At 44.9% G+C, this 20,183-nt stretch overlaps 1 protein-coding gene across 3 annotated transcripts in view; it reads right to left on the reverse strand.

Moving 5' to 3' along the window:
* The window catches only part of bbs9 (Bardet-Biedl syndrome 9), an 852,590-nt gene that overhangs the window by 704,518 nt on the left and 127,889 nt on the right, over positions 1-20,183 (reverse strand). For all 3 annotated transcript variants that reach the window (XM_070889198.1, XM_070889191.1, XM_070889207.1), the window contains exon 14: positions 20,030-20,134. In XM_070889198.1, coding sequence (XP_070745299.1) covers positions 20,030-20,134 — 105 coding nt within the window. The remainder of the gene's footprint in view (positions 1-20,029; positions 20,135-20,183) is intronic.

Below are 20,183 nucleotides of genomic sequence, written 5' to 3' on the forward strand. Positions count from 1 at the left end.
CCGACCGTTACTGTCAGCATCTCGCCCACATATCGCCGAAAATATCGCTCGCCGAAAAAGTTGCTCTCACCTGAACTAAACCCAGCGGTATGAACGCCATGTTGTAAATTGGAGGAGTTTTCATAAAAAAGGTTTCTTCAACTTCTGGGGAGTTTTGATGTAATCTGGAGTTATTTTAAAGTGATTTGAACATCTGAACAAACATCTTATCATACTGTGGATGAACTGAATTTATTTTCTTTGTTTTAGCAGGTAAATTTATTGTTTGTGAACAATAGGTCTAATACTGATAGTTATTGTAATGGGGCCTGTCATTTCTCAGCCTGTCTTGATAACTACGCACATGCTGCAGACTAGAGATGGCAGAAGGTTTATTGAAGAGCATTTTGTGTCCAAAGAGGTGGCAGATTGAGGAGGAGGACAAGAACATACAACCGAAGCACTTACTGAGAGAAGCGGTCTTATCTGAGAAAATGCGCAACAATGTTATAAAATAAATTTAATGTGTGTATTAAGTCATACTGAGAACTGTACAAAACATCCCACCCCACAACACAATTAAAACACTTAAATAATCGATTACATTTTTAACATTTCCAACAACACTTCAAACAGAGAACGCAAATGCAAAAAAAAACAAGGTACACCCCTCCCCCTCCCAACAAAATAGCAACCACAACATCAAAATACTATCACAAATACAACTCCTGCAGCCATGCGCCTCACTTTCCTTCCTCTGCTTCTCCTCCCCACCTCTACCCCTTCCCCTTCCCCTTCCCCTCCTGACTCCAAGCCGCCTTGCCGAAGTGCTCCTCAGGCGCTGCTTCATTGGGCATGGGAGGGATGACGGCAGATCTGCTGGTTGGCCGGATGCTGAAGAGAACGGTCCTGAGGAGGGAACGGTCTCTGAGCCAGAAGAAAGATTTTCCTCCTGGCTCGCATGTGTCGTTGGCAATGGGGGTGCGACACCTTGGGGTTCAGTGCCACGTTCCGGGACCACTGGTAGCCCCGTGACACCAGTATTGCTGGCTATCACCTCCAGGGCCACCGCTATCGGTGGCACGTACTTTGTCATCGTCGCGGACATGGTGGCCAGCTGTTGGGATATGCTTCCCATTGTGTGGAGGATCTGCTGACCTATTTCAACATTCCTCCTGGGCAAATTAACCATGTCCCCACTTAGATCTGCCGCTCGTGGAGCAGTCCTGCTGCATTGAACCAACTTCCGCGGGGTCGGTTACGGCATGTAGACACTTGGGATGCCCTGCGGAAAAGTCCTTGGACCCGCTACCTCCACGGTGGAGGAGGACATGGCAGCAGGAGCATTAAATGTCATTGGTCTTGTAGACATGATGGAGCTTGTTGCAGCAGACTCCTCAAACTCCGCACTGTGGTCCGTGGCGAAGGCACCCTGCAGCTCCACGAGCGAGATTCGGGGCTCCTCACCACCAGAATGACGATCCGCCGCTGAGGTCGCCGCCGGATCCGCACCTTGCCTCGGTGGTGTTGCTTGTGACTGCGCTGTCAACTGAGCTACAAAGCATAAATGAGATTATTAAAGGAGAAAGCAGTGCGAGAGTCACAGGGTGATTCAAACCCTACACACAGAATATGCACGATAACAGCACTACCGCTATCAAAATGATCACACACATCACATTTAATGAACATAACCAAATTCTGCATTAACATGATTTACATAAGCCCATCATTAATTAGATAACACTTTCATCAATCATCTACCATATATTATTCGGATACGAGTGGGTGTGGCAGCTATTGACTTTACAACATGCAATAGTGTAGACTTTACTCACGTGGCATCACATCAAGTTCTGCTGCTGCTTGCGTGACCGACTGGGGGGTGGCTCCCCACGAGTGCCAGCGCCCTCTCCTCAAGGTCGGTCAGCTCACTGATGACTGGTGGGCCGTCACCCGTGCGCCGCTGCTTGGCCCTATTCTTCGAAAGCTTCTTCTGCAAAAGTTAACAGCAGCACAACATGGCATAAGATCATTGCACAAGATCATTGCTAGGTACTGTCACAGAGACTGATAGAACACATAACCGACGTACACCGTAAATGTAGGCTTTGAGTTAAACATTCTTCGTCGAGGCGCAATACATCAGATCTGAATTTATTCACACATTACACTTACAATTCCAATTGTATAAATATATAAGTAAATGTAAATAAATGTAATACTTACTCTGGTGGATCCGACAAGGTTGTTCCAGCGCTTGCGGCACTGATTGCCCTCACGCACCTCGTGCGTCACCGACGAGACCACCTCAGCTATATCGGCCCAAATTTTCTGGTATACCTTCGGGGTGGGCTTCCCACGGCCACCCCGGGTCAATTGACCCCAGCGTGATTCCATCTCCAACAGGAGGGCAGCATTTGTCTCATCGGAGAATATCCGAGCTCGTTTTCGTCCTCCCACTTTGACTTCCTCTCCAACTTCACTCCTCTCACTAGCCTCCTCCCCCCTCCACAACGTGCTGCCTCACCTCCTCCATGCCTTCCATGTAAATAATTTTTTTGCCAAAATTTCGGTGTCAACAAACTCAGTAGAGCTCTAAATTCTTCTTACTCCTCCAAAATATCTTTCCTACCTCCCACAATAGCCAAACAACCAGACAACACAACCACATATGCTTTCACTTCCTCTCTGCTCTCTCTCTCTCTCTCCCCTCTTCTGCGCATGTATTGATGACCCTTGACCTCCTGGAACACAGGAAATCACCGTTGCCATGGCGTTGCTATGGACGGCGACATTTTATGGCAGAAGAAAAAAAAATATCGCAAACGCCCATTTCATAAAGTGGAAAGTTGGGGTTTGAAAATGGGCGATAATCCGGCGATCTCAATATCCATAAACAAATGCTGGAAATAACACCCATTTTTGGGCGATCTGCACAATAATGGAAAGTCTAGCCTCAAACCTCTATTTATAAACGACAACTTGTATTTATATAGCACCTTTAACGTAGTGAAACATCCCGAGGCGCTTCACAGGCATATTATGAGATAACAAAAATTGACACCGAGCCACATAAGGAGAAATTAGGGCAAGTGACCAAAAGTTAGGTCAAAGAGGTAGGATTTAAGGAGCATCTTGGTGAAAAGAGAGGTAAAGAGGCAAAGAGGTTTAGGCAGGAAATTGCAGAGCTTAGGGCCTCAGCAACAGAAGGCATGGCCACCAATGGTTGAGCGATTATAATCAGGGATGCTCAAGAGTGCCGAATTAGAGGAGCGCAGATATGTTGGGGGGTTGTGGGGCTGGAGGAGATTACAGAGATAAGGAGAGGCGAGGCCATGGAGGGATTTGAAAACAAGGGGGAGAATTTTGAAATCGAGGCATTGCTTAATCGGGAGCCAATGTAGGTCAGCGAGCACAGGGGTGATGGGTGAGCAGGAATTGGTGCGATTTAGGACAGAGGCACGATTTAGGACAGAGGCAGCCGAGTTTTGGATCACCTCTAGTTACAAAGGGTAGAATGTGGGAGGCTAGCTAGGATTGCGTTGGAATAGTCAAGTCTGGAGGTAACAAAGGCATGGATGAGGGTTTCAGCAGCGGATGAGCTGAGGCAAGGGCAGAGACGGGTGACGTTACGAAGGTGGAAATAGGCAGTCTTAGTTATGCTGTGGATATGTCAAAAGCCTCAGACAGATGTTGAGGAGAAGGATGGAGTCAGTCGCTAAGGAATGATGTTTGTGGCGGGGACCAAAAACAATGGCTTCGGTCTTCCCAATATTCAATTGGAGAAAATTTCTGCTCGTCCAGAACTGGATGTTGGACAAGCAGTCTGACAACGTGGAGGGGGTCAAGAGAAGTGGTAGCCTAGGATCACATATGCTTTATTAGCTGCTTTGTTAACTTGTCCTGCAACCTTCAAAAACTTGTGCACAAACACCCCAGGTCTCTCTCTTCTTGCACCCCCTTGAAAATTGTACCATTTAGCAAGTATTGTCTCTCTTCATTCTTTCTACCGAAATGCATCAATTCACAATTTGTTGCGTTGAATTTCATCTGCCTTTTGTCTGCCCATTCCATTAGCTTGTCTATGTCTTCTTGAAGTCTACTACTATCTTCCTCACTGTTTACTACACTTCCAAGTTTTGAGACATCTGCAAATTTCAAAATTGTGCCCTTTACCTGCAGATATCCCCACTTTTCAGAACCAAGCTGAAGAGATCACATGGTTTCGGGTGGGGTGGAGTGTTGTGTTGTGATACACAAGGTATCGCAATTGTGGGGGACTGGCTCGATAGACCAGATGGTCTTTATCAGTCCGTCATTGTTCGTATGTTTGCAAAATGTCCTCATTTTCACTCTCTCCTGGCCTCTACCAACCAGGCTGGATGACAAAAAGAACGACAGTACCCATTCAGATTCTGCCACCCGTCATTCAGTCACAGTTGAAGCCTTTGAATGGCCCAGCCAGATGGTTCTGATTGGCAGAGTACAGAAATGGATGGAGTGGAGCTTTAGTAAGAGCTTTGGTATGATTGGCTTAAAAATAAATTCAAAATAAATGAAGGCAGGAGCAGTTTGAACGTTTTTTTGTGGTCTTGATTGAACTGCTGGAATGCGGCAGAGGTCGTACTAGCTTCAACAGATCTTACCATCTTTAATTTCACTCAAATTGTTTTAATCAAGTGGGTAAGAGTCAGAAACAAAAGGTGTAATTTATTCTGACGAACTGGGTGTTATTATTTTCACTCAACTGTCCAGTAAACAGATTTTCAAAATAGAGAATGGGAGAAGCAGATCATAAAGGATTTACAGTTACATAGCACCTCGTCACACCCTCAGGATGTCCCAAAAGCAATGAATTACTTGCGAAGTGCGGTCACTGCAGTTATAGAGGCAAACACGGCAGGTAATCTGTGCCACGTGTTTCCCCGCTATTGAATGAGACCAATAAACAGTTAAGCTGCTTTTCGTGGCGTTGTTTGAGGGAGGAATGCTGATCAGAACACAAGAAATATAAGTATGATGTGATAAAAGTTCCTATGATAGAAACATAGAAAATAGGTGCAGGAGTAGGCCATTCGGCCCTTCGAGCCTGCACCGCCATTCAATGAGTTCATGGCTGAACATGCAACTTCAGTACCCCATTCCTGCTTTCTCGGCCATACCCCTTGATCCCCCTAGTAGTAAGGACTTCATCTAACTCCTTTTTGAATATATTTAGTGAATTGGCCTCAACAACTTTCTGTGGTAGAGAATTCCACAGGTTCACCACTCTCTGGGTGAAGAAGTTTCTCCTCATCTCGGTCCTAAATGGCTTACCCCTTATCCTTAGACTGTGACCCCTGGTTCTGGACTTCCCCAACATTGGGAACATTCTTCCTGCATCTAACCTGTCTAAACCTGTCAGAATTTTAAACGTTTCTTTGACATCCCCTCTCATTCTTCTGAACTCCAGTGAATACAAGCCCAGTTGATCCAGTCTTTCTTGATATGTCAGTCCCGCCGTCCCGGGAATCAGTCTGGTGAGCCTTTGCTGCATTCCCTCAATAGCAAGAATGTCCTTCCTCAAGTTAGGAGACCAAAACTGTACACAATACTCCAGGTGTGGCCTCACCAAGGCCCTGTACAACTGTAGTAACACCTCCCTGCCCCTGTACTCAAATCCCCTCGCTATGAAGGCCAACATGCCATTTGCTTTCTTAACCTCCTGCTGTACCTGCATGCCAACCTTCAATGACTGATGTACCATGACACCCAGGTCTCATTGCACCTCCCCTTTTCCTAATCTGTCACCATTCAGAGAATAATCTGTCTCTCTGTTTTTACCACCAAAGTGGATAACCTCACATTTATCCACATTATACTTCATCTGCCATGCATTTGTCCACTCACCTAACCTATCCAAGTCACTCTGCAGCCTCATAGCATCCTCCTCGCAGCTCACACTGCCACCCGCAAATTTGGAGATACTACATTTAATCCCCTCGTCTAAATCATTAATGTACAATGTAAACAGCTGGGGCCCCAGCACAGAACCTTGCGGTACCCCACTAGTCACTGCCTGCCATTCTGAAAAGTACCCATTTACTCATACTCTTTGCTTCCTGTCTGCCAACCAGTTCTCAATCCACATCAGCACACTACCCCCCAATCCCATGTGCTTTAACTTTGCACATTAATCTCTTGTGTGGGACCTTGTCGAAAGCCTTCTGAAAGTCCAAATACACCACATCAACTGGTTCTCCCTTGTCCACTCTACTGGAAACATCCTCAAAAAATTCCAGAAGATTTGTCAAGCATGATTTCCCTTTCACAAATCCATGCTGACTTGGACCGATCATGTCATCTCTTTCCAAATGCGTTGCTATGACATCCTTAATAATTGATTCCATCATTTTACCCACTACCGATGTCAGGCTGACCAGTCTATAATTCCGTTTTCTCTCTCCCTCCTTTTTTTTAAAAAAGTGGGGTTACATTGGCTACCCTCCACTTCATAGGAACTGATCCAGAGTCTATGGAATGTTGGAAAATGACTATCAATGCATCCGCTATTTCCAAGGCCACCTCCTTAAGTACTCTGGGATGCAATCCATCAGGCCCTGGGGATTTTTCAGCCTTCAATCCCATCAATTTCCCCAACACAATTTCCCGACTAATAAGGATTTCCCTCAGTTCCTCCTTCTTACTGGACCCTCTGACCCCTTTTATATCCAGAAGGTTGTTTGTGACCTCCTTAGTGACTACCGAACCAAAGTACTTGTTCAATTGGTCTGCCATTTCTTTGTTCCCAGTTATGACTTCCCCTGATTCTGACTGCAGGGGACTTACGTTTGTCTTTACTAACCTTTATCTCTTTACATATCTATAGAAGCTTTTGCAGTCCGTCTTAATGTTCCCTGCAAGCTTCCTCTCGTACTCTATTTTCCCTGCCCTAATCAAACCCTTTGTCCTCCTCTGATGAGTTCTAAATTTCTCTCAGTCCCCAGGTTCGCTGCTATTTCTGGCCAATTTGTATGCCACTTCCTTGGTTTTAATACTATCCCTGCTTTCCCTTGATAGCCACGGTTGAGCCACCTTCCCTTTTTTATTTTTACGCCAGACAGGGATGTACAATTGTTATAGTTCATCCATGCAGTCTCTAAATGTCTGCCATTGCCCATCCACTGTCAACCCCTTAAGTATCATTCGCCAATCTATCCCAGCCAATTCACGCCTCATACCTTCAAAGTTACCTTTCTTTAAGTTCTGGACCATGGTCTCTGATAATACATTTAAAATGTTGTTTAAATGCTAAATGAGAATCTGCAGCACAAGAAAGAGCAAAGTAAGAGTAGGTGAAATAGGATGAATATTTCACCAGTGAGCAGACCTAAACTCACTCATGAGAAGGAAAGACTATAAGAGAAGGGATAATCATCCTTGGCTAACTAAGGGAATAAAGGATAGAAAATAGGTGCAGGAGCAGGCCATTCGGCCCTTCGAGCCTGCACCGCCATTCAATATGATCATGGCTGATCATGCAACCCCGGTACCCCACCCCTGCCTTCTCTCCATACGCCCTGATCCCTTCAGCCGTAAGGGCCACATCTAACTCCCTTTTGAATATGTCCAATGAACTGGACTCAACAACTTTCTGTGGTAGAGAATTCCACAGATTCACAACTCTCTGGGTGAAAAAGTTTCTCCTCATCCCGGTCCTATATGGCTTAACCCTTATCCTTAGACTGTGACCCCTGGTTCTGGATCTCCCCAACATCGGAAACATTCCCCAATATCGGGAGAGCGAGGAGGAGGAGCAGCGCCGAGTCGGGAGGCCTATACAGGCGAGCCGGTGCAGCTGCAGCGGGATGAGAAGGAAAAAAAAAAAGTAGAAAGAAATCGAAAGGTGACGTCACAGCCAAGTGGTAAGTGATTGGTCAGTAGTTTTTCTTTCTTCTTTTCTCTATCAGTAAGTAACCTTTAGCATTGTTGTTGCCAAATTAAGTTAATCTAAGGGTTAAGACATGGCAGGACAGCTCGGACACGTGTTATGCTCCTCCTGTACTATGTGGGAAGTCAGGGACGCTTCCGGTGTCCCCAACGACTACGTGTGCGGGAAGTGTATTCGCCTCCAGCTCCTGACGGACCGCATTGCGGCAGTGGAGCTGCGGGTGGATTCACTCTGAAGCATGCACGATGCTGAGAATGACGTGAATAGCACGTTTGGAGAGTTGGTCTCACCGTAGGTAAAGGGTACACAGCCAGATAGTAAATGGGTGACCAACAGGAAGAGCAGTGCGAGGAAGGCAGTGCAGGGGTCCCCTGCGGTCATCCCCCTGCAAAACAGATACAATGCTTTGGATACTGTTGAGGGGGATGACTCATCACGGAAGGGCAGCAGCAGCCAAGTTCATTGCACCGTGGGTGGCTCTGCTGTACAGGAGGGCAAGAAAAAGAGTGGGAGAGCTATAGCGATAGGGGATTCGATTGTAAGGGGAATAGATAGGCTTTTCTGCGGCCGCAACCGAGACTCCAGGATGGTATGTTGCCTCCCTGATGCAAGGGTCAAGGATGTCTCGGAGCGGGTGCAGGACATTTTGAAAAGGGAGGGTGAACAGCCAGTTGTCGTGGTGCACTTTGGTACCAACAATATAGGTAAAAAACGGGATGAGGTCCTACGAGACGAATTTAGGGAGCTAGGAGCTAAATTAAAAAGTAGGACCTCAAAAGTAGTAATCTCAGGATTGCTACCAGTGTCACGTGCTAGTCAGAGTAGGAATCACAGGATAGCTCAGATGAATACGTGGCTTGAGCAGTGGTGCAGAAGAGAGGGATTCAAATTCCTGAGACATTGGAACCAGTGTGGGGGAGGTGGGACCAGTACAAACCGGATGGTCTGCACCTGGGCAGGACCGGAACCAATGTTTGTTAGTGCTGTTGGGGAGGAGTTAAACTAACATGGCAAGGAGATGGGAACCTATGCAGGGAGACAGAGGGAAATAAAATGGAGGCAGAAGCAAAAGATAGAAAGGAGAATAGTAAAAGTGGAGGGCAGAGAAACCCAAGGCAAAAAACAAAAAGGGCCACATTACAGCAAAATTCGAAAGGGGCAAAGTGTGTTAAAAAGACAAGCCTGAAGACTCTGTGCCTCAATACGAGGAGTATTCGTAATAAGGTGGATGAATTAACTGCGCAGACAGCAGTTAACGGATATGATGTGATTGGCATCACGGAGACATGGCTCCAGGGTGACCAAGGCTAGGAACTCAATATCCAGGGGTATTCAACATTTAGGAAGGATTGGCGGGGTGGCGTTGCTGGTTAAAGAGGAAATTAATGCAATAGTAAGGAGGGACATTCGCCTGGATGATGTGGAATCTGTACGGATGGAGTTGTGGAATACCAAAGGGCAGAAAACGCTATGGGAGTTGTGCACAGACCACCAAACAGTCGTGGTGAGGTTGGGGACAGCATCAAACAAGAAATAAGGGATGCGTGCAGTAGAGGTACAGCAGTTATTATGGGCGACTTTAATCTACATGTTGATTGGGCTAACCAAACTGGTAGTAATGTGGTGGAGGAGGATTTCCTCGAGTGTATTAGGGATGGTTTTCTAGACCAATATGTTAAGGAACCAACTAGCGAGCTGGCCATCCTAGACTGGGTGATGTGTAATGAGAAAGGACTAATTAGCAATCTTGTTGTGCGAGGCCCCTTGGGGAAGAGTGACCATAACATGGTAGAATTCTTTATTAAGATGGAGAGTGACACAGTTAATTCAGAAACTAAGGTCCTGAACTTAAGGAAAGGTAACTTCAATAGTTTGAGGCGAGAATTGGCTAGAATAGACTGGCCAAGGACACTTAAAGGATTGATGGTGGATAAGCAATGGCAAACAGTTAAAGATCACATGGATGAGCTTCAGCAATTGTACATCCCTGTCTGGAGTAAAAATAAAACGGGGAAGGTGGCTCAACCGTGGCTAACAAGAGAAATTAAGGATAGTGTTAAAACCAAGGAAGAGGCATATAAATTGGCTAGAAAAAGTAACAAATCTGAGAACTGGGAGAAATTTAGAATTCAACAGAGGAGGACTATTGGTTTAATTAAGAGGAGGAAAATAGAGTACGAGAGGAAGCTTGCAGGGAACATAAAAACTGACTACAAAAGCTTCCATAAATATGTGAAGAGAAAAAATTAGTGAAGACAAATGTAGGTCCCTTGCAGTCGGATTCAGGTGAATTTATAATGGGGAACAAAGAAATGGCAAACCAATTGAACAAATACTTTGGTTCTGTCTTCACGAAGGAAGACACGAATAACCTTCCGAATGTACTAGGCGACAGTGGGTCTAGTGAGAAGGAAGAACTGAGGGATATCCTTATTGGGCAGGAAATTGTGTTAGGGAAATTGATGGGATTGAAGGCTGATAAATCCCCGGGGCCTGATAGTCTGCATCCCAGAGTACGTAAGGAAGTGGCCCTAGAAATAGTGGATGCATTGGTGATCATTTTCCAACAGTCTATCGACTCTGGATCAGTTCCTATGGACTGGAGGGTAGCTAATGTAACACTACTTTTTAAAAAAGGAGGGAAGAGAGAAAACGAGTAATTATAGACCGATTAGCCTGACATCAGTAATGGGGGAAATGTTGGAATCAATCATTAAGATGAAATAGCAGGGCATTTGGAAAACAGTGACAGGATCGGTCCAAGTCAGCATGGATTTATGAAAGGGAAATCATGCTTGACAAATCTTCTGGAATTTTTTGAGGATGTAACTAGCAGAGTGGACAAGGGAGAACTAGTGGATGTGGTGTATTTGGACTTTTGACAAGGTCCCGCACAAGAGATTGGTGTGCAAAGTCAAAGCACATAGTATTGGGGGTAATGTACTGACGTGGATAGAGAACTGGTTGGCAGACAGGAAGCAGAGAGTCAGGATAAACGGGTCCTTTTCAGAATGGCAGGCAGTGACTAGTGGAGTGCCGCAGGGCTCAGTTCTGGGACCCCAGCTCTTTACAATATACATTAACGATTTGGACGAAGGAATTGAGTGTAATATCTCCAAGTTCGCAGATGACACTAAATTGGATGGCATTGTGAGCTGTGAGGGGGACATTAAGAGGCTGCAGGGTGACTTGGACAGGTTAGGTAAGTGGGCAAATGCATGGCAGATGCAGTATAATGTGGATAAATGTGAGGTTATCCATTTTGGGGGCAAAAACACGAGAGGCAGAATATTATCTGAATGGCGGCAGATTAGGAAAAGGGGAGGTGCACCGAGACCTGGGTGTCATGGTTCATCAGTCATTGAAGGTTGGCATGCAGGTACAACAGGCGGTGAAGAAGGCAAATGGTATGTTGACCTTCATAGCTAGGGGATTTGAGTATAGGAGCAGGAAGGTCTTACTGCAGTTGTCTAGGGCCTTAGTGAGGCCTCAACTGGAATATTGTGTTCAGTTTTGGTCTCCTAATCTGAGGAAGGGCGTTCTTGCTATTGAGGGAGTACAGCGAAGGTTCACCAGACTGATTCCAGGGATAGCTGGACTGAGATTTGAGGAGAGACTGGAGCAACTGGGCCTTTATTCACTGGAGTTTGGAAGGATGAGAGGGGATCTCATAGAAGCGTATAAGATTCTGACGGGACTGGACTGGTTTGATGCGGGAAGAATGTTCCCGATGTTGGGGAAGTCCAGAACCAGGGGACATCGTCTTAGGATAAGTGGTAGGCCATTTAGGACTGAGATGAGGAGAAACTTCTTCACTCAGAGAGATGTTAACCTGTGGAATTCCCTGCCAGAAAGCTGTTGATGCCAGTTCATTGGATATATTCAAGAGGGAGTTAGATATGGCCCTTACGGCTCAGGGGATCAAGGAGTCTGGAGAGAAAGAAGGAAAGGGGTACTGAGGGAATAATCAGCCATGATCTTATTGAATGGCAGTGCAGGCTCGAAGGGCCAAATGGCCTACTCCTGCACCTATTTTCTATGTTTCTCTGCTTCTTCCTGCATCTAAACTGTCCAGTCCCGACAGAATTTTATACATTTCTATGAGATCCCCTCTCATTCTTCTAAATTCCAGTGAGAATAAGCCTAGACGATCCAGTCTTTCCTCATATGTCAGTCCTGTCATCCCGGGAATCAGTCTGGTCAACCTTCACTGTACTCCCTCAACAGCAAGCACGTCCTTCCTTAGATTAGGAGACCAAAACTGCACACAATACTCAAGGTGTGGTCTCACCAAGGCCCTGTACAACTGAAGTAAGACCTCCCTGCTCCTATACCCAAATCCCCTCGCTATGAAGGCCAGCATGCCATTTGCTTTCTTTACTGCCTGGTGTACCTGCGTGCCTACCTTCAATGACTGATGTACCATGACACCCAAGTCTCATTGCACCTCCCCTTTTACTAATATGTCACCATTCAGATAATATTCTGCCTTCCTGTTTTTGACACCAAAGTGGATAACCAAGATGGTATCAAATTGAAAACAAGGGCATACCATGTGGCCCAGACTAGTGGGAGGCCACAGGATTGGGAAATTTTGAAAGGCCATCAACGAACGACTAAAAAAAATGTATTATAAAAACAGATAGTAAGAGTTTCTACAGGTACATAAAAAGGAAGAGAGCGGCTAAAGTAAATGTTGGTCCCCTAGAAGATGCGACTGGGGAATTAATAATGGAGAACAGGTAAATGGCAGAGATGTTGAACAAATATTTTGTATCTTTCTTCACGGTAGAAAACACTAAAAACATCCCAATAGTGGATAATCAAGGAGCTATAGGGAGAGAGGAACTTAATACAATCACTATCACTAATGAAGCAGTACTCGGTAAAATAATGGGACTAAAAGGCGGCCAAGTCCCCTGGACCTGATGGCTTACAACCTAGGGTATTAAAAGAAGTGACTGCAGAGATAGTGGTTGTAATCTACCAAAATTCCCTGGATTCTGGGAGTGGAAAACTGCAAATGTAACACCCCTATTTAAAAAAGGAGGCAGACAAAAAGCAGGAAGCTATAGACCAGTTAGCCGAACATCTGTCGTTGGGAAAATGTTGAAGTCTATTATTAAGGAAGAGGTAGCAGGACATTTGGAAATCATGATTCAATCAAGCAGAGTCAGCATGGTTTTATGAAAGGGAAATCACGTTTGAAAAATTTGCTGGAGTTCTTTGAGGATGTAATGAGCAGGATGGATAAGGGAGAACCAGTGGATGTGGTGTAGTTGGATTTCCAGAAGGCATTCGGTAAGGTGCCATATAAGAAGTTACTGCACAAGAAAAAAGTTCACGGAGTTGGGATGGATAGAGGATTGGCTTAGGAACAGAAAACAGAGTCAGGATAAATGGGTCATTTTCCGGTTGGCAAACAGTGATTAGTGGGGTGTCGCAGGGATCAGTGCTGGGTCCTCAACTATTTACAATCTATATTGGATGAAGGGACCGAGTGTAATGTAGCCAAGTTTGCTGATGATACAAAGATGGGTGGGAAAGAAAATTGTGAGGACGACAAAAAAATCTGCAAAGGGATATTGTAATATATTTATACTTGCTCACCTGACACCAGAGGGCGCCACTGTCGGATGTCATGCAGGCAATACAGGAAGTCGTATCTTGTTCTTATCCGAAGTGGGAATAAAAGAGATTGGGTATTGTCTGGCTATAATTATATTATTGGTCATAGACCCGGTACTGAGAATTGTGCCGATGCACTGAGCCGTTTGCCTTTCCCCATACCTGATGTGAAAACGCCTCAACCCGCAGATCTAATTTTGGTAATGGATGCTTTTGAGAGTGATGAAACTCCTGTCACTGCTCAACAAGTTAGGATCTGGACCAGCCATGACCCTATTTTGTCGGTTGTGAAACGTTGTGTCCTCAGTGGTGATTGGTCTGAAATACCTACGGAGATGTGTGAAGAGACCAAACCTTACAACTGTCGTAAGGATGAGCTGTCCAGTCAGTCAGATTGTTTACTGTGGGGTAACCGTGTAATCATACCTAGAGAAAGATTTGTACGTGAGCTACATAGCACTCATCCCGGTATTGTTATGATGAAAGCCATTGCTAGGTCTCCTGTATGGTGGCCTGGAATTGACTCTGATCTGGAATCATGTGTGCATCAGTGTAATACTTGCATGCAGCTAAGTAAAGTACCAGCGGAATCTCCGTTGAGTCTTTGGTCGTGGCCATCTAAACCATGGTCGAGGATCCACATCGATTTTGCGGGTCCATTCCTCGGAAAGATGTTTTTTGTTGTGATGGATGCATATTCAAAGTGGATAGAGTGTATTATTATGTCATCCAGTACATCTACAGCCACTATTGAGAGCCTACATGTCATGTTTGCTCATGGTTTACCTGACATTGTTGTGAGCGACAACGGATCTTGTTTCACAAGTTTTGAGTTTCAGGAGTTCATGAAACTCAATGGTATTAGACATGGGAGGTCAGCTCCATTCAAACCTGCTTCTAATGGTCAAGCAGAGCATGCTGTTCAAACTATCAAACGAAGTATGAAACATGTAACTCAGGGTTCACTTCAAACTCGTTTGTCATGTATATTGCTCAGTTACAGGACACAACCTCATACGCTTACTGGGGTTTCCCCTGCTGAACTACTGATGGAGAAATCTCAAGACCAAGCTTTCATTTGTTCATCCTGATTTGAATGATCGTGTTGAAAACAGACGTCAAAGTCAGCAATTGTATCATGATCGTACTGCTGTGTCACGAGATATCTCGGTCAATGATCCAGTGTTTGTACTGAACTATGGTCGAGGTCCAAAATGGATCGCTGGTACTGGAGGGTAACAGAGTGTTCATTGTCGTGCTCAAGGATGACCAAACATGCAGAAAACATGTTGACCAGATAAAACTGCGGCACACAGATGAACTGGAACCTTTTGAGGAAGATCCAGTCAGTTACCCACCAACTAGCATTCATTCACCAGAGGCCTCTGTTGTCATTCCTGAACCCGGACCTTCAGTCTCTGATGTTGTTATTCAGTCTCTGCTGTTGTCACCTGACACCAGAGGGTGCCACTATCGGATGTCATGCAGGCAATACAGGAAGTCGGATCTTGTTCTTATCCGAAGTGGGAATAAATGAGATCGGGTACATACCCGAGGCAGTTTATAACAGGACTCTTGTGTTATTACATTGGCGACGAGGTAAACTAAGAACTTTCCTATTTACAATGGGTACTATTGGAATTCTGCATGGATTGGGCAGATTTTGTCGACGCCTGGATCAATATTTTGTTGCCAACAAAATGGAGGGGGAGGCTGATGGAGTCCGTCGCAGGGCAGTTCTCCTCACCATCTGTGGTCAGAAGTTTTACGGCATCATGAATAACCTTCTCTCGCCTTTACGTCCAACTGCCAAGTCTTACAAGGAATTGTGAGATTTGGTGCGTGACTATCTAAAGCCGAAGGACGGGATCATCTCACACTATCGCTTCTACACGCATGTCCGTGCTGAGGGCCAGGACGTGTCGGGATTAGTCGCTGACGTACGACATCTTGCTAAGCCACGTAAGTTCAGGAACACACTGGAAGACATGTTGAGACACTTTTTCGTGATAGGCATCAGCCATGATGTGATTCTTCGGAAGTTATTCGCCGAAGAGAAACTGGACTTGAAAAAGGCCATCGCGATTGCCCAGGCATGCATGATGACTGATGAGAACTTGAGGCAGATATCATCCAAAGGTCGGAGCTCCACGGCAGGCTTGTCAGGTACTGTAAACAAGATTGTGTTGTCTTCTGGCAAAGCTGCTCAGGGCAGGGCCAAGTCAACTGTTTACGTGAAACTTGTAGCTGCTCAGAGCCCGACAACTGGTACGAAGCTGAGTTCATCCTGTTGGCGTTGTGGGGGCAATCATCAGCCTCATCGGTGTTGGTTTAAAAAATATTCCTGTAATGGCTGTTCGAAAGTGGGACATCTCCAGAAAATGTGCCCACAACTGAGCAAGCGTGCTGCTGCTGCTCATCATATTGTTGATGATGACCAGTCCAGTGCTGACTTTGATACATAACCTGAGGAGGAAGTGTATAGTTTGTATTCGTTCTCGTCAAAGAGCCAGCCGATAACTATTAATGTGAAGCTGAATGGCGTGCCTGTATCAATGGAGCTGGACATGGGTGTTCACTCACAACCAGATCGTCCAAGTTTTATCAGATCAGACTATACTTCAACTTTTCTTCCCTTCAAATAATATTTTTTAATTCCGTATCATGCAGTATTCACAGAATGCAGAAGTAGTACAATTTAATCACATGTTTCCTGTTACAATCTATTAAAGATTCACTTCATCCAGTATCTGCTGCCCTCTGTAGGAAAATCATATCATGACACCCACATATTTACTATAAAAACTTCGATTAACATTTTGCAAACAACTTTCAAAGTGCTGAATTGATTACAAGTAAAATACAGCTAATTTATTCCAGAGGATTTTGCTACCTTTAATTATCTATGTCAAATTTGTTCATTCCTTTTTGATACCTCCCTTGTCATTAAATTATTACAACTGTAGAATTACTTTGGCATGGTTAATTTATTATTAAATTCTTCACAGAACATGTAATTTAACTGGAAAATATTTGGCATATTAGACTATCATCATCACAGGCAGTCCCTCGGAATCAAGGAAGATTTGCTTCCACTCTAAAAATGAGTCCTTTGGTGGCTGAATAGTCCAATATGAGAACCACAGTCAGGCACAAGTGGGACAGATGAGGGAAAGGGTGGGTGGGACTGGTTTGCCGCACGCCCTTTCCGCTGCCTGAGCTTGATTTCTGCATGTTCTCAGCAATGGGACTCGAGGTGCTCAGTGTCCTCCCGGATGCACTTCCTCCACTTAGGGCGGTCTTTGGCCAGGGACTCCCAGATATCAGTGGGGATGTTGCACTTTATCATGGAGGCTTTGAGGGTGTCCTTGTAACGTTTCCTCTGCCCACCTTTGGCTCATTTGCCATGAAGGAGTTCCAAGTAGAGCACTTGCTTTGGGAGTTTTGTGTCTGGCATGTGAAAAATGTGACCTGACCAGCGGAGCTGATCAAGTGTGGTCAGTGCTTCAATGCTGGGGATGTTGGCCTGGTCGAGGACGCTAACGTTGGTGCGTCTGTCCTTCCAGGGGATTTGCAGGATCTTGCGGAGACATCGTTGGTGGTATTTCTCCAGTGACTTGAGGTGTCTACTGTATATGGTCCATGTCTCTGAGCCATACAGGAGGGCGGGTATTACTACAGCCCTGTAGACCATGAGCTTGGTGGCAGATTTGAGGGCCTGGTCTTCGAAACACTCTTTTCCTCAGGCGGTTGAAGGCTGCACTGGTGCACTGGAGGCGGTGTTGGATTAGACTAACAATACCCTCCTGGATTCCAATGCATTGTTCATAGTGAGTCAGAGGATGAATTGTTTCGTATTATGAGAACAGTAACCATGCCCCGCATCTCAAGCACGGCCGGGATATTCTCCCTCCACCTCCACCCTCACCCACAACATTGTTTCTCTCCCTCTCTCTTCCTGCAACACACATCCCGATTGATTGTGTGAATGAATGTGCCTGTGCGTGCGAGTGTGCGTGCGCAAGAATAAATAAATATGAAGTAAGGGAGTTGTGTCCTGGCCAACGTTCCTGCCTCAGACAACACCTGAAAAATAGGTTAATTGGTCATTCAGTGCATTGATGTTTGTGGGATTTTTTGGTGCATAAAATGTCTGCCTTGTTTGCCTTCATAACTACATCCCACTGGCAAATAACTAAAGTGTTATGAGAGATCAGAGAGACCTGCAACAGCAATTTTCCTCATTTGTTCAGCGGGATTTCAATCCTGTGCTCTCCAGCACCATGGAGGCCAGAGCAGTGTTGCCATGGGAGCACCTTCACCTGCCCATTCTCTTCCAGGACACGTACTACCCTGGCTTGAGCATATATTATCATTCTTTCATCACTGAGCCAAATTACTTGAATTCCCTGCCCCAGCAGCATTGTGGGAGTGCAATTACCACAAGGACTACAACAGTTTAATATGGCCCAGCACCACCTACTCAGAGCAACTGGGGATGGGCAATTACTGCGGCCTTGCCAGCGTCACCCACATGAGAACAAACAGATTTCATACAAAGTTCAGTCCATGAACCACTACCTCCCAGAGGTAGCAGAAAACCAGTCTAACTTTAGCAGTTTACCAAACAGATCTTGCATTAAAGGGCAAACCTCGACTAGTTGTACATCCAAGTTTGGCAGGTTTTTAAAGGAGACCTGACAGTCTGAAAAATACCTAGTTATTTAGTATTCTAAACAGACATGTATAAAAACTAATTTGGTTGCCTCTGGTATCCTGTGTGAAATAAGGACCTTTTCAAACTCCCAGTCCTATCATTGACTTTTGTCACTGACAGACCAATTCGCAATTCTAGGGAGAAAGGAGCTTTTATTTTTATTCAACACTTTACTCAGCTGTCTCCTGCACAAGGATCAAGGCAGCTGGTGAGTAAATAGGAGAGAATGCAGCTTAGAAACAGTGGTAGTCATTCTTTTCCATCTCTGTCAGCTGCTAATGCATTCCAGTACAAATAGGTGATTTTCACAGTCAGTAGGAACACAGAAAGCAATTTATGTGATGAACCTCAATTTTAGAAAAATGGTACAGCATCACAAGAGTGGCAACAGGATTGAGAGCCAAGTTTAATGAGGTTACTTGGATATTTTTTATGTGAACGATCCAGGTACAAAGTACACTAGTGCACCAATGCTACATCCCGTGAAATGATAGGACACATCACCACTGCAGCTTTCAAGTCTAAGCCAAGTGGACAGACAGTTCTTCCTTGGAAGGAAGGACAGTGCAATCCAACCCAAGCTGCTCTTCCGCACCTCCTACCAGTTAGATCTAGCAAAGATCTGGGCCAGGGAAATTTCTCAGAGCTGCTCCCACACTGACGGAAGTGCAACAGAAACTCAGTTTGTACAGGAAACAGGGTTTCCGGAGACATTATGGTAGCAGAGTGGGATAAACTCCGAGAAAATTTCCGACCCTAAAGCAGGAGAGAAAAGCCAACCATAAAAAAGTGAGAAATGACCCAATCCTTTGGCTTTTCAGAAAGCTATGGGATGACAATTTCCCTCCAGCGCACAGCCAAGTCATTGCTTTGCTGCCCAGTGAAACAGGAAATAGTTTCAGTGTGACCTACTAAAGTAAAAGCACCCTCAATCTTGGAGATTTTATAAAGTTTGCTCCATTCTGGTGAATAATGCTCCCTGTTGAGGTAATTCACCAGATAGTTTCTTTCCTGGCTAGAAGAGATACTTCCTTGACCTTACACCAGATCACCAGTATGTCCCAACGTTTCACTGACCATGTTCCCTTTTTTATATAATAGTTGTATGGTATTATCCTTCTAGACAAGGACTCACTAAGCATGAATAACGATAGGAAAATGATCAGATCATTGTGATCTCCAAATGTGACATTATCTTCTTTCCAATGAGTTCAATTGCTTCAAGTCCCCCTGTTTCTAAGGTGTGTGGGGAGGGAGGGGGAGGGGGGGGACTTTCCCATCCAGTTGAAGAAGTATCCTTATGATGTGACAACAGGAAAGCAGATGAATAACCGATCTCTGCAGAATACTACCTCAGTTTCTCTGAACCCAGTCCAATTCTCCGGGAATAGAATCTCTATTGGAATGTATTTGGATTCATGTGACGCAACTCACTGTAAGAGCAATGACGCGGAGTCTACTCATTCACTCTAGGGCTCACGGATTATAGGTCTGTCAGACTCATTCATTAAATTCAAAATTACAGTAAATTATATTTTATATATTACATTAAAGAATTCAAAAGAGCTTATATTATTTAACAATTTCTGCACAAGGAAATAAAGTATGACAGATTATAAAAATTAATATTTACATCATTACAGATGCTGTCATTTCAATCTGATCCAAATTTACTTTGCAAGCAGGCAATCATTAAAAAATCAGCAGTAATCAGCAGTTCAAGACTGCATTAAATCCCCTTTGACTGTTCAACAAACAGGAAGCAAGGGTACCTGTTGGTGTACTATAGGAAACTGCAGCGTCTCCTCCCAGATCAGCAGGTGGGAAGCTTCCCTTCAGGAAAACAGACAGTGTTACACTTCTCGATGTCCCAGGTTCTGTGAAAGTATGCAACATCATCATTATTTCCTTTTCTTAGTATGCTGC

The sequence above is a fragment of the Pristiophorus japonicus genome, chromosome 1, assembly GCF_044704955.1.
Source record: "Pristiophorus japonicus isolate sPriJap1 chromosome 1, sPriJap1.hap1, whole genome shotgun sequence".
Taxonomy (NCBI): Eukaryota; Metazoa; Chordata; class Chondrichthyes; family Pristiophoridae; genus Pristiophorus; species Pristiophorus japonicus.